This window comes from Panicum virgatum, chromosome 9K, assembly GCF_016808335.1.
Source record: "Panicum virgatum strain AP13 chromosome 9K, P.virgatum_v5, whole genome shotgun sequence".
NCBI lineage: Eukaryota > Viridiplantae > Streptophyta > Magnoliopsida > Poales > Poaceae > Panicum > Panicum virgatum.
Window position 1 is genome coordinate 2,261,832 of NC_053144.1, and position 13,460 is coordinate 2,275,291.

Consider the following 13,460-nt stretch of genomic DNA (forward strand, 5'->3'; position numbering starts at 1 on the left):
ATGGACAGCAATGCAGAAGCGCGATATGAATATGAAGATTTGATCAGCCACCAAAGAGTTTGGCTACTTGCATGGTCGCTTGTTTATACTACGTTGGATTGGAACATCTTTGGGTTCTTTTCGTTTTCCTTTTTTCTTTTTTGGTTTGAGACGAGGCTTACAATGAATCCCATGAATAAACACGAATTGTTAATTTCATCAAAGAAAAACACGAATTGTTAACAGTTCATAACAGAAAAAAGAAAGAAACACATTCCATCTGGGAAATATAGAGAGAGATACTAGCATACAGCATGTTCGATTTAATTTGCATTCATTAGATGCAGTAGGAAGAACAAACATGCATTGCATGAGACCACCCTGAGCCTTGGAAAAACCAGGACCACAATTCATGTGATCATGTCTAAGCAAAATTGTGTTTCATTTGAAAAGCTGAGAGCATACAAAACGAACTATAGGTTGTGATGCAGTGCAATACCTTCTATTTTTTATCCCAACATACAAAAATCAAAACCTTTTTACCCAACAGTTTTGAAGGCACTCAAATATCTTATCGTTGTGCTTTCCAAAAAATGCTGCCATCAGAAACATTTATGAAAGCTGAATGTATGATCCTATGCCCTATCAACTAGATCACAATCACTAATTAGTATCACCAACAATTACATACAAGAAACAACTTTGTATGAACACGAAGTTGCCACGTAGCACGTAGCAACATCAACAACAGCTTTAGTTGCCTGTTGCCACATCAATGGTTTAGCCGAGTCCAAGTTCCTTCTTCAGCTTCTCAAGAGCGGCCTCTATTTCAGAAACACCATCGTCAAAACTATTTGTTGATGTCCTTTCGTCCTTAGCATTTTTTGCTTGCCCTCCAAACTGCGTGTATGGATCGTTTCCCGTGTTGTTGCTTGGGCTGGAGTCATCAATCTTCAATTCATTTTCCAGAAATTCTACGAATTCCTCACAAATTGCCTGATTGACAAGAATACAATAGTGGGTTTTACATGATGACATTCTCCACAACCACAAGCTATAATTAGTAGATGTTTCTCAACAGTAACAGTTACAATAATGAATGGTTAAATAAAGAGAACTTACAGCCAATTCTTCCCAAAGGCTTTTAGGTTTCTGATCTGAATTTAAGCCAGCTTCCCAGTTCTGAAATTCTGTTTGCGGATCTTTAAGGAATTCCGCTGCAAAAGGCGCAACCACTGTGGTCTCAAATTTCCAATGTAGGGGGGAAATGTTTTGTTGAACTACACTACAAAGCCTTATATCTCCACATATGAACCACTATGGTCTCAAATTTGCAGTAGAATATTCGAGCTACATTTGACGTATTCTGCTCACATTAATGGTCAACCATTTAACCTAACCATATTTACTGACTAGCACAAAATTTCCAAGGATGAACGCTGTTGATGAAAGCAGAAGAGGGGAGAGAATTCAGTACCGAATCGATAGAACGGCTCTTCTGCAGCAGTTGATTTGCTCTCCCTGGAGCTGGAGGACCAAGACGAATCTGAACTGGTGCCCGCGTATTTGGATCGGCTCTCTGAGTTCATCAGAGTGTTGTAAGCATGCTTGATCCGCAGAAACTCCGGCGGCCTTGCCAGGAGCTGATCGTCTGCCATCACCGGGAATCGTTGAATTACTTGCACGAGTGGAGTAGCAAACTCCGACTTGATGTAGAAAAACAAGAGAAGTGTTGACTAGTTGACTTCCCCACAGGTCAACACCAGCTTGGACGGCGAGCGCACCGCCGGCACCGCGCCGCCGCCGCCGGCCGCGGCGCGCGGGCTGGCCGCAACGTCGGAGGCTCGGAGCTACAGAACCTGCGAGAAATGAGTGGCTTCATTTTCTGGGCCTCGGGAGTGGACTGAGCCGAGCTGACGTAGCCGCACGCCGGCCCACGCGACGCTGCCGCCCGCCTCGTCCTCCCGCGGGGTCAGATCAGATCCTACCGCACGTTACCGATCCGACGGTGCATGTGGCCCCATGGGGTGGACGGTAAATGAAATACCGTCCACCCAGTCGGGAAAAGAAACACCGTCCTCCCCTGGTTTCCCGTCCCCGCGGACGCTGTCCTTCCCGCCGCCGTCCGCCGGCTGCTGAGGAGTGCCGGGAGCGAGAGAATGCGGTCGTACTGACGCGCGGCACGCAGCGCCTCCTCCTCCGAAGTCCGAACGATGCAGTTCGACCGTAATCGGCTGGGATTTTCCGCCGCAGCACACGGGGTGCCGAGGGCCTCGCCGCGCCGGCGCGTTCTCGCCCACCGGACACCGCGGCACCGCTATCACCGCCATTGCTGCTGCAGGGAAGAGTTCCAGGAGGCGCCTGTCGTATCCAGTTTTACGATGCCAAGCGTACAGGTCTACTCCATCCGTTGCAGATTTGCTGCCACCTGCATTGCCGGGCGTGCGTGCACACTTTCAAGATGGGTGTGAAAAACGATGGCCTGGCATCGCCGGGGCGACGACGAAAATCCATTGTCCAGGTTGAACGCTTTGTGTACCGCGATTGCAGGCGAAACCAGTGTCCGATCGAGCTCAGCCAGCCAGCCGCGCCTGCCGGCAGCAGGATTTAGTCCTTAATGAGGTCGTGTAGATACTGTTTAATGAGTAATAAACCAGGAATTTTGATTGGTGCTATTGCAGGGATTGAATGTTTGCTGTTGGTAATATGGATTTACATAGGCTGATGATTTTTTTTTCGACGCGAGGCATCCCCATTTCCATTGCATCCAACGGAAATTCCGCACAGTTCACAGAGTTAATGGGAGAGGAAAAGAAGAAAGGGAAAGGGAGAAGGAAAAGAGGGGGAAACCTAGTCTGATTCAGACTAGATCACGCTACAAAGATGTGACCCAAGGTTCCCAGGTCGCAGCACCCTCCAAATAGTTTTATAGACCAAGTTTAACACTACCGAATTTAAGACAACTGGGCAAAACGAAATAACTTCAGTCCCCAGACGGTTGGAGACCGCTCCCCTACATCAATTCAGCTCGCCGTCATCTTGCTCATCCTGCTCGTCTTCTGTAGTGGGCGGCAAGATCCTGGCTGTTGCCGTCGCTGGTGCCTGGCTTGCCATCATCTTGTGGGCGTAGGCCAGCAAAGGTCTGGACACCCTCCAGGATCTTCCCCTGCATCTCCGAGTTGTATAAGCATGTCCAATAGGTCAGAAAAGAGCAGACATGGATTAGGATTTCCAAAGGATTCTTGATCATTTTCCTGTCAAAGCAGGCTCTATTTCTGCATTTCCAGATGGCCCACCAGGCTGCTGCACAGCCACTGGTATGTAACGGATCCGCCAAAATTAAAACTCTAAATTAAGCGTAATGGCGTCATTTGAACACATCGGGCGCATTAGCTTAATGGTTTAATTTGGCGATCCTTTCTCAACCCACGGCCCGATCGAAACATCACCGGAAGTCCCACGCGAAGGCGGGCGCAGATGGTACAAGCACGACAAAATAATTACTTGAAAATATAGAGTTTTACAAATTTAGTTCAAAACACAAGCTCACGTAATTTACATAAATTACATAATTTACAATTTTTACATAGCGTAGCCAAGCTCAAATGGAAAAGAAAATATACAACTACATTACTTCACTGGTTCAGTTCTAATACCACCGGTCAGACCGGTACGTCTCACCGGTCAGACCGGTGCTACCTGGCCTAACCAACCACCGGTCAGACCGGTCCACTGACCGGTCAGACCGGTCGAAACAAAACTGAGGGCTGCACACCCTGCCCTCAAGTGTGCAACCCGCCAAATCCCTAATCTAAGGGTCTCTATCCATCACTTCCCACCCCTCTGCATCTCTGCGGATGAATTTGACGCAGCAGGGGCAGAAATCAACGTCCAGGGGTCCGGTAACAAAAAAAATTTGTGGCAATAAACCCTGAGCAACTAATACTCAGCAAGACTTATCCGACCAGTGGGTATAACTTAGCCTACATATCTAGACATGCAAGGCTTTTTGGCTAGTAGTTGGTTTTGCAGAAAAGCGCTAGAAGTGAGTCCCTCTTCCCAAATTTTAGCTTCTATTTATATCAATAGATCCACTAATCATCTATGATTTAAAATACTACAACAATCAAGGTGAGCAGTACATTAATTAAATAACAGCAGCCCTCATTGCATCTCATCCCAATCTTATTCCATTTCCTTTCTATGATGTGACCAAGAGATCAAGGCCCTCATAACCGCGAGACACGGCGAATCGATTCGATTTAACCTTGCAAGGTGGACCTAACCAACACGGCACGCAAAAGCCCCGTCGGACCCCACGCACCAACATTTCCCCTCCCCGTCTCGAACTACAGAACCGCCCCACCTGCATATAGTCAGCCGAGCCCTACGAGAGACCACCAAAAGTAAACATATGCATCCCAATTCTCCGCGGCCACTCGACTCGCCCTAAGGGGTGGGTAAAAGTTCTGTACTTTCGAAGCAAAGCAGTACTCGGCTTATCGGTTTCGACTACCTCCTACTCCCGGCATGCGGCTAGTACAATTCAATCCCCAATCAGCACAGCCGACAACGTAATGGTCCTTAATCAACACAGATGGGGTTACACCTTCTCCCATCCGGTCTCCCATCCCATACATTCCAACTTGAATACAATAACTCATATAATGTAATGTAAAGACACTCTATATCTCACGAGTGACAGAAATATCACTCGACTTCTATCGAGCCTTATTAAGCATAGCAATGCTAACGACCTATCCATACTAGTATAAGGCCCAAGAAACCTAAGGATCATACAACTAGGGTTTCAAACAATTCCTAGACGTAATGCACAAGTAATAGATACATATTTAGGTGTCATAATTTAAATTAATAGGTTGTGCACCGGGGCTTGCCTTGCGTCTGCTGCTCAGCATTAGGGTCAGTTGGGCCTTGGGCCAACTCCCCACGAACCTCCTGCTGCGAGGCTTGCCCCCGCGGCTCCTGTGGCTCCGCAACCACCTCGTATACGACCTCCTCCGCCGCGGCTGCTACACGTATGCATATACATATGACATGAGAAATGCATGCATGATTTATAAAAAAATTAGAAGTAACCAATAACCAAATCCATTTCTAACTAATTGCACCAACTAACCCTAATTTAACCCTCTCAGCCCTGCTAACACCGGTCAAACCGGTATACCTGACCGGTCTGGCCTGTGTGCAACTTGAGACCAAAATCCGGAGTATCTGGACGTATTCTCAGAGTATCCGGACTCCCAAGTCCGGAGAATCCGGACCTAAACCCAGAATGTCTAAACCACCACAAACCCGGAGTATCCGAACCAATGGCCGAACTGTCCGGACCCCTACCGGTCAGACCGGTCCCTCCGACCGGTCAGACCGGTCCTGCCCAGATCAAAACCTAGAATCCTTGGCGCGGTAAAAATCGCCCACAAATTCTAAAACCCTTCTAGGTACTAGTTCAGGGATACATTTGGACGTTTTTTACCAGAGAAAATCTCCTAAAACCTCCTAGGAAAAGAGATCGGCCGACACAAGCGTCATACCTTGAGTGAGCTCCTTTGTGCACAAGAACTTGAATCCCGGCCACCCCAGGGAGAAAATCATGGGAAGGGTGATCCACCACGCCGATTTGATCCTTCCTTGGACTTGGAATCAAGTGGAAATGGTGGATTGGTGGATTTGGGCTTGGAGAGAGGGAGAGCTCGGGGTGGGAGCGTGAGGGAGCTGAGGGAGGTGGGTGAACTGACGAGGAAGAGAGAGTGAGTGATTTAAATATTGTGGGCCCAACCAGTTGAACCCAGTTCAACCAGTCAGACCGGTTGCCCCGACCGGTCAGACCGGTCCGGCTGAGCTGAGACCAAAAACTTTGGTTTTGTGAAGTTTGGTTGTATGGGTTTGTAACTAATGGATGTGCTTAATCCTAATTATCAGTGATTAACACCTGAAGTGTTACATGGTATACACATGACCACCTCCTGGTAGCCATTTTTTAATCCAAGTTTTATATTATTGTATGTTTCTGGGGATATCATTGGCTCCAATGCATATACTGATCACTCTCCATGTGGTTTTAGCCACCGGGCACTGAAAGAATAAGTGATCAATGGATTCATGTGTAGTGCAGAATTGACATATGGGGTCCCCTACCCAATGTCTTCTTATAAGATTATCTTTGGTGAGGATGACATTGTTCTCTACTAACCACATGAAGATTTTAATTTTGTAAGGCACCCTGGCTTTCCATATGTGATTAAAGTGTCTCCCAGTATCTTCCCTAGTCAGGCTATCATATACCGATTTCGTGGAGAACACTGAGTTTTTGCTCCACTTCCAAATAGGCACGTCAGCTCTGTCCTCAAAAGCATGGTTGTATATGTTATTAACCACCTCAATCCATTGTTCAAAGAGAAGAGGAGGTAGCCATCTGCTAAACTGGACTTGTCCATTAATGGTCAGGAAATTAAAGACAGAGATATTCTTGTTGACACACAGGTCAAATAGCACTGGGTAGAGAATACACAGTGGTTTGTCTGAGATCCATGTATCAGTCCACAGAGAGGTTTTCCTCCCATTTTTGACTGAAAAGGTTCTCCCCCTTAGATATATATGCTTGATTTTCAATAAATCAAGCCATACAGGTGAACCATCCATCTTGTGCCTCACAGAGCTAACAGTCTCCCTCTGCAAATATTTTTTCTTGACTATGCTCAGCCACATTCCTTCCTCATATTCCAATTTCCACCACCATTTGCATAATAGACTGGTGTTCATTTTTTGTATGTTTTTAACCCCCAACCCTCCTTGTTTTTTTGCTTTTGTTTATAACATCCCACCTCACTAGGTGGTATTTCTTCTTCTGCCCACCTCCTTGCCAGAAGAAGGATCTCCTCTGCTTATCTAGTCCATCAGAAGTGGTTTTGGGGAGGAGATACATGGACATATGATATATAGAGGAGTTGGATAGGCTGGAGTTAATCAAAGTGGTTCTGCCAGCTATTGATAGAGCTTTACCTTTCCAGGCGGCAAGCTTCTTCTCATTTTTCTCTTCCAACATGGCCCAATCTTTGACATGTAGTCTGCTGGGACTGACAAGTACACCCAGATATTTCAAGGGAAAAGTCCCAATTTGACAGTTGAATAGTTCAGCATACAACATATTCATGTTGTGGTCCCCATTTATAAGAATTACTTCATTTTATGAGAAGTTTATCTTCAGACCAGTCATTATTTTATAAATGTATAGAAGTATTTTCATGTTCCTAGCATTTTCATAGTCCTCTTCCAAGCAGATAATAGTATCATCAGCATATTGCAAAATAGCCACTCCATGTGGAATCAAATTATTAGCTAGCCCAGTCAGCATCCCATTTCTTTGGGAGAGTCTGACCATTCTAGCTAAGTAATCTGCCACAAAGTTGAATAGAATAGGTGAAAGGGGATCACCCTGACGTACACCTTTATGGCTGACAAAGTATGGACCAGTTTGGTCATTCACCTTGACACTAATGGTGCCCCCAGATACAACTTGTTTAATCCAGCCACACCATGTATCAGAGAATCCTCTAAGCTCCCATGTATTCAGTACATAGGCTGATGATTTGGTGCTAATAATTTCCCTTTCCGTGCTTATCTTCATCAGGTTTACTAACCTCGGTCGCGAAAAAAATCTTCATCAGGTTTACCTGTAAATTTTAGTTTAGCACACCTAATTTAGCACCTTCTGTACTGGGAAGAATAGGTCCTGGTGAAGTCCAACTTTATCAGAAGTAAACACTGCAGTAATTTTTTTCATTGCAGGTACTGAAAGTTTTTCAGGCATAGCTGTACAATCTTAACACACAGGAACTACGGTTTTGATCAGTTACTTGTGAAAATTGTTTGTTTGCATTCTCTTCTGTTCGTTGAAGAAACTGCCATGGTGTGTGTTTTGTGTTCAGTCGTTGTCAGCAGTTGTTCAGTGTACCGTGTGATCCATAATGTAGCCGCATCGATAAGTAGATTGTTCTTTTCTTTTTTGTTTCACTCGTTATTGCTCTGGATGACTGTGTGTGTCTGAATAATCTGAACCGTGTGTATGTGATGCCACTGTTAATTGCATATCTGTTTTGATCCGTCCCCGAAGGGTTTGGAGACTTGCATGACACTAACATAGAACAGTTCTGAATAGAATAGCCCAGTCAAGCTTCATATCTTCAGAACGGGTCTATGTATTATAGTGTCATGGACAGCAATGCAGAAACACGGTATGAAGATTTGATCCGCCCCCAATGGGTTTCACTAGCATCATCGCTTGTTTATACTCCATCTGATGGGAACATCTTTGGGGTCTTTTCTTTCCCCTTTTTCTTTTTCAGTTCCAGAAGAGGCTTACAATGAATCCCATTAATAACACGAATTGTCAACAGCTCTTAACAGAAAAAACACATTTCATCTGGGCAATATAGACAGAGATACTAGCATACAGCATATTCGATTTAATTTGCATTCTTTAGATACAGTAGGGAGAACAAGTATGCATTGCCTGAGACCACCCTGAGTCTTGGAAAAACCAGGACCACGATTCATGTGATCATGTCTAAGCAAAATTGTGTTTCACTTGAAAAGCTGAGAGCATATAAAACGAACTATAGGTTGTGATGCAGTGCAGCACCTTTTATTTTTTATCCCAACATACAAAAATCAGAACCTTTTCACCAACAGTTTTGAAGGCACTCAAATATCTTATCGTTGTGCTTTCCGAAAAATGCTGCAGCTCTAGATATCAGAAACATTCATGAAAGCTGAATGTATGAGCTCATGAGTTATCAACTAGATCACAATCACTAATTAGTATCACCAACTGTTACATACAAGAAACAACTTTGTATGAACATGAAGTCAGTAGTATGTAGCAGCATCAACAACAGCTTTAGTTGCCACATCAGTGGTTTAGCCGAGTCCAAGTTCCTTCTTCAGCTTCTCAAGAGCAGCCTCTATTTCAGAAACACCATCATCAAAACTATTTGTTGATGTCTTTTCATCCTTAGCATTTTTTGATTGCCCTCCAAACTGCGTGTATGGATCGTTTCCCATGTTGTTGCTAGAGCTGGAATCATCGATCTTCAGTTCATTTTCCAGAAATTCTACAAATTCCTCGCCAATTGCCTGATTGACAAGAATGCGATAGCGGGTTTACATGATGACATTCTCCACAACCACAAGCTATAATTAGTAGCTGTTTCTCAACAGTAACAGGTACAATAATGAATGGATAAATAAAGAGAACTTACAGACAATTCTTCCCAAAGGCTTTTAGGTTTCTGATCTGAATTTAAGCCAGCTTCCCAGTTCTGAAATTCTGTTTGCAGATCTTTAAGGAATTCCGCTGCAAAAGGCGCAAACCACTGTGGTCTCAAATTTCCAATGTAGTGGGAAAATATTTTGTTGAACTACACTACAAAGCCTTATATCTCCACATATGAACCACTATGGTCTCAAATTTGCAGTAGAATATTCGAGCTACATTTGACATATTCTGCTCACATTAATGGTCAACCATTTAACCTAACCATATTTACTGACTAGCACAAAACTTCCAAGGACGAACGCTGTTGATGAAAGAAGAAGAGGGGAGAGAATTCAGTACCAAATCCATAGAACGGCTCTTCTGCAGCAGTTGATTTGCTCTCCCTGGAGCTGGAGGACCAAGACGAATCTGAACTGGCGCCCCCGTATTTGGATCGGCTCTCCGAGTTCATCAGCGTGTTGTAAGCATGCTTGATCCGCAGAAACTTTTCCTGAGCGTTGGGCTGCATTGACGACATCCGCGAAGCCAGCGGTGAGCAGAGTCACAACTACGCTACCAGAAATCGCAAAGGAGATAAGAGCGCGAGCAGGTAGCAGCGATCGGGTCGCCACTCGCCACACGCACCTCCTTGTTGACGTCCGGATGGTACTTGAGCGCGAGGCGCCGGTACGCGCGCTTGATCTCGTTGGGCGCCGCCGACGGCGACACGCCGAGCACCTCGTACGGTGACTCCCTCCGACCGCCGCCGCCGGCCCCAGCGCGCGCCCTCACGCTCGCCCGCCGCCAGCGAGGCGCAGGGCCACGACAGGAGAGGCGCACGGAGGGGCCCGAGCTTGAAGAGAAGGCAGCCAAGCGGACGAGGGGAGGCGCCGGCGGAGCAAGACGGCAGCGGGAGGGGGCGAGTGGTAGGGGCGGACGCGCCGCGTCCTGTAGCTGTAGCGCCATGGCGCCGCCGGGACCGGAGGCAGAGGAGATAGCTTGATTTGGGTTGCCTTTTGAATGGCTTGCGACGAGCCTTCTACCGGACTGGAGCAGGCAGGATTACCAGCCGTCCAGATCAAGCGCCACAGAGGCCCGGTGACGATCGGACGGCTATTCTTAGGCTGTGCTTAGTTCGCGAAAAAGCCTGAATACTATAAACATAATTTGTTGTTATTTGAAAATTAATATTTAATCACAGACTAACATCTCGTGGAGCCACAACACTGCCACCGTAGCATCGAAATTTAACCTTCGTGCAAAGAGAATTCATAAGTACTAGCATTAACTCAATAGCATCACAGAATACAAGTATATTAACCTCTGCACAAAGCAAACTCCGAAACAAAATGCAGAGGACATCATCAGAATACGACCACAGGAGTTTGCACACGCAAGAAGTTAAGGACTTCCATCAGGTCTGCTATTTCAGCCTTCCACAAACGCGACCGAGTCTAAGAATTGTTGGAAGACGGCCCAGGGCCAAGCAGCAACGGCGGCGCATTCTTCTTCTCACTGCCGGAATCAGAATCATCTTTCGGAGCAGGTCTTGCAGCTGCCCATGCGCGAAGCGGCGGCTCAAACATCTTCCCCACCACGTCTGGTGGGGGTTGTTGGGGAGCGTCCTCTCCAGGGAGCACCACGAGACCCTTCTCCCTGAGGGACGAGGGCTCATTGTAGCATTCCTTCCAGAGCGAGTCCACCAGCTGCCGCTCCTCACGAGCAACATGGAGATCGTCGGCATCCATCAAGCTGATCCCTTCGATTCGGCTTTTGAGGATGTCTTTCAGCTTGTCTTGGTCGGGTAGAGCATTACCAGATGTCTTGTCCTGCGCCAACTCAAGGAGACCGCTTAATGCAGCTTCACGCACTAAGGAATCGTCACTGGATGCGAGGTGCATCATCAGCTTCGGAAGACCAAGATCTGTAGCTACGCTCCTGTCTGCCTTGTTGTTGTGCAGCAGGTATTGTATGAGATTGAGAGCTTTCCTGCAATACAGCAGAACTATGTCATCGACATTGCAGTTGAATAATATCCACAAGCAGTGGATATTGCAATACCAATGACAAATTAGTCGAATAATAAATCCACAAGCAGTGCATATGGCAATACCAATGACAAATTGGTCCAAGTTCAGAAAAATAGATAAAATGGTTCTGAAACAACACTCAGCATTAGGGAATTTCTTGTACACCAAACTCTCATGATTGCACACTACCATCAGAAGAAAATTTCAATACGACATGAGCACAAGTATCTCAATATGGTAAATATGATTCTGTTAGTAGTATGCAGCTGCCTGTTCATAGGGTGCCTATGTATTCTAGTAATATATTTGTAGCGAAGTGCCCTGTCAGATCATTCCATTTACCCAAATCTCATCTTATTGTCTCTAAGACACTGTTTAAGAATATGCCACAAAATCAACCAAATTGTCAATAAGTTCTACAAAATGCTAGTCCTGCTCTCCTAGTTATCATTGACATACCTCTGAAGTCTGGCATCATCGGAACCAAGAGCATCCTTCAATCCAGCATAGCCATTTCCCAGGCGAAATGCAGATATTCCAGGCTGGTTATGACGAATTAGAGCTGCAAAACACAAATATATAAAGTATGTTAGCATGAGCAGGAGAGGATACTGTGCACAATAAACTGCACAAATCTGGCTGAGGATTATACTGAAACAGAGTACACAATCCTTACAGGATATGGCTCCTAAAGCTTTCGTTCGTGCATTTGTACTCGGATCTGATTTGAAGTTTGTCAGGAGGGGCTGCAGTCCATTGGATTCCATGACAAGTTGCTGACTCTTGGGATTGTTCTGCACAATTGTACTCACAACTTCTGCTGCCTTTGCTCGGATGACAGCATGCGAATTTTTCAAGTAACCAAGTAGAGGATCCAACCCACCAATAGAATGTAGATCTGTTTGGATAATTGCATATGTGTTAAAAGTCTTTCAGAACGATAAGCAGAAAAGGCATTTACAAGGAAGACATTGATTTCAGCTATGAATCTTACCATTTGCCATGTCAATGGATTCCACATGCTCTTGTAGCTCATCCAACATATCTGAAATATAGCAAGTAAATTGTTATTCCAATAATAATCTACCTGAATCGGCTACCAATTGCGGAACATATAAACATAAAGGTAAATAATTGTCAATTCACAACACTAGATTGGCCCTCTTGTCTGTACAACGAATGAATCGACTCAGGAAATATGGGCATGCTCCAAACGATACCTTCGATGTTCTCTGGGGTCACACCCTGAGACTCCAAGACATCTTCTGGGGTTTTCATCACCTGAGTGATCTCCTTCATCCTCTGGACAACATCTATTGTGTTGGCTTGCATGGCCTCCATGAACCATTTTCTGTCTTCCTCGCTGCAGAATGGAACCAATAAAAGTATAAACAACACGAACATTGAATCCCATGTTGGGTTTGTTTTTTCTCTAGTGATATGCATTAAAACCCGATCAAGCATTTGATTATTACACTAGTATAGTACAAACCATGATTCACACTTCTCTTAGATTAGGTGCGATAATTTCGACACAGAAATTAAAGCTACCAGCCACACGAATCAGGAGAAGAAAATAAGTCACGTGTCTCTTATTTGAGTTTAAACACACAGCCGGATAGTAAAAACTGAGCATATGTTTGAACACTAAGGATCTGTCGCAACAGAACAAATACAACGGGACGGAGCGAGCAATATTGCAGAGCAAGACAATCAAAAGTTATGCACATGAACAATAAGCATTCGTTAGGGTTTTGGCACAGGACGAGGACAAGCGCAAAAAGGAGGAAGAAGCATAGGATCTGCAGACGCGAGGAGCAGACCTGAGAGCTCGCGGCGGGTTGGTGCCGTCGCCGTGGGCGAGGCTCCACTTGAGCAGGCCGTTCCAGTCGGGGCCCCCGTCCTTGGCCATCTCCGTTCCGCTGCTGCTGATGCTGCTGCGCACGATGAGGGACGAACGGCAAAGGCGATGGCTTCAAGCGAGATCGGTAGGGTTCTCTCCGCAAGCTGGCTCTTGCTCTGCTTTTATGGGGTGGCGAAGCGGCGGTGGAGAATTGGAGACCCGGCCCGGCTCCCCGTCGACAGTCGTGGCGTCGGGTAGATGCGGCGGCGGCGCGGCAGATTCCGGAGTACTCCCGAACCTGCGGGTGTGCGGACGCGGCTGGTCGTCTCCT

At 45.9% G+C, this 13,460-nt stretch overlaps 2 protein-coding genes across 4 annotated transcripts; both read right to left on the reverse strand.

Annotated features, from left to right (window-relative positions):
* Nucleotides 1-453: 453 nt before the first annotated feature.
* Nucleotides 454-10,292, reverse strand: LOC120649258 (dnaJ homolog subfamily B member 9-like). Of its 3 annotated transcripts, XM_039926014.1 has the most exons (5): nt 9,902-10,292; nt 9,762-9,779; nt 1,457-1,601; nt 1,102-1,196; nt 454-975 (listed from the first exon to the last, which is right to left on the reverse strand). In XM_039926014.1, the coding sequence occupies exons 1-5, from the start codon at nt 10,220-10,222 to the stop codon at nt 760-762; spliced, it is 795 nt and encodes a 264-aa protein (XP_039781948.1). In that variant the 5' UTR covers nt 10,223-10,292; the 3' UTR covers nt 454-759. The 3 variants fall into 3 exon arrangements, with proteins under 3 accessions (XP_039781948.1, XP_039781946.1, XP_039781947.1); XM_039926012.1 differs by lacking the exons at nt 454-975; nt 1,102-1,196; nt 1,457-1,601 and adding exons at nt 8,607-9,135; nt 9,261-9,355 and having other exon boundaries at nt 9,578-9,779; nt 9,902-10,284; XM_039926013.1 differs by lacking the exons at nt 454-975; nt 1,102-1,196; nt 1,457-1,601 and adding exons at nt 8,607-9,135; nt 9,261-9,355 and having other exon boundaries at nt 9,617-9,779; nt 9,902-10,283.
* A 210-nt stretch (nt 10,293-10,502) lies between these two features.
* Nucleotides 10,503-13,460, reverse strand: LOC120649257 (hsp70-binding protein 1-like). The gene is made up of 6 exons (XM_039926011.1): nt 13,110-13,460; nt 12,507-12,649; nt 12,281-12,331; nt 11,963-12,184; nt 11,746-11,848; nt 10,503-11,245 (listed from the first exon to the last, which is right to left on the reverse strand). Exons 1-6 carry the CDS (start codon nt 13,196-13,198, stop codon nt 10,711-10,713), a joined length of 1,143 nt encoding a protein of 380 aa, XP_039781945.1. The 5' UTR covers nt 13,199-13,460; the 3' UTR covers nt 10,503-10,710.

Bases quoted from the DNA above. Each gene is read 5' to 3' on its own strand.
- LOC120649258 (XM_039926012.1), bottom strand. From the start codon at position 10,222: ATGGCGCTACAGCTACAGGACGCGGCGCGTCCGCCCCTACCACTCGCC. The intron at 9,780-9,901 runs GTGCGTGTGGCG...TCGTCAATGCAG, and splicing joins ATCCGGACGTCAACAAGGAG to CCCAACGCTCAGGAAAAGTT. The intron at 9,356-9,577 runs GTTCGTCCTTGG...CGCCTTTTGCAG, and splicing joins CTTCTTCTTTCATCAACAGC to CGGAATTCCTTAAAGATCTG.
- LOC120649257 (XM_039926011.1), bottom strand. From the start codon at position 13,198: ATGGCCAAGGACGGGGGCCCCGACTGGAACGGCCTGCTCAAGTGGAGC. The intron at 12,650-13,109 runs GTCTGCTCCTCG...TCCATTCTGCAG, and splicing joins AACCCGCCGCGAGCTCTCAG to CGAGGAAGACAGAAAATGGT. The intron at 12,332-12,506 runs GTATCGTTTGGA...GCTATATTTCAG, and splicing joins GACCCCAGAGAACATCGAAG to ATATGTTGGATGAGCTACAA.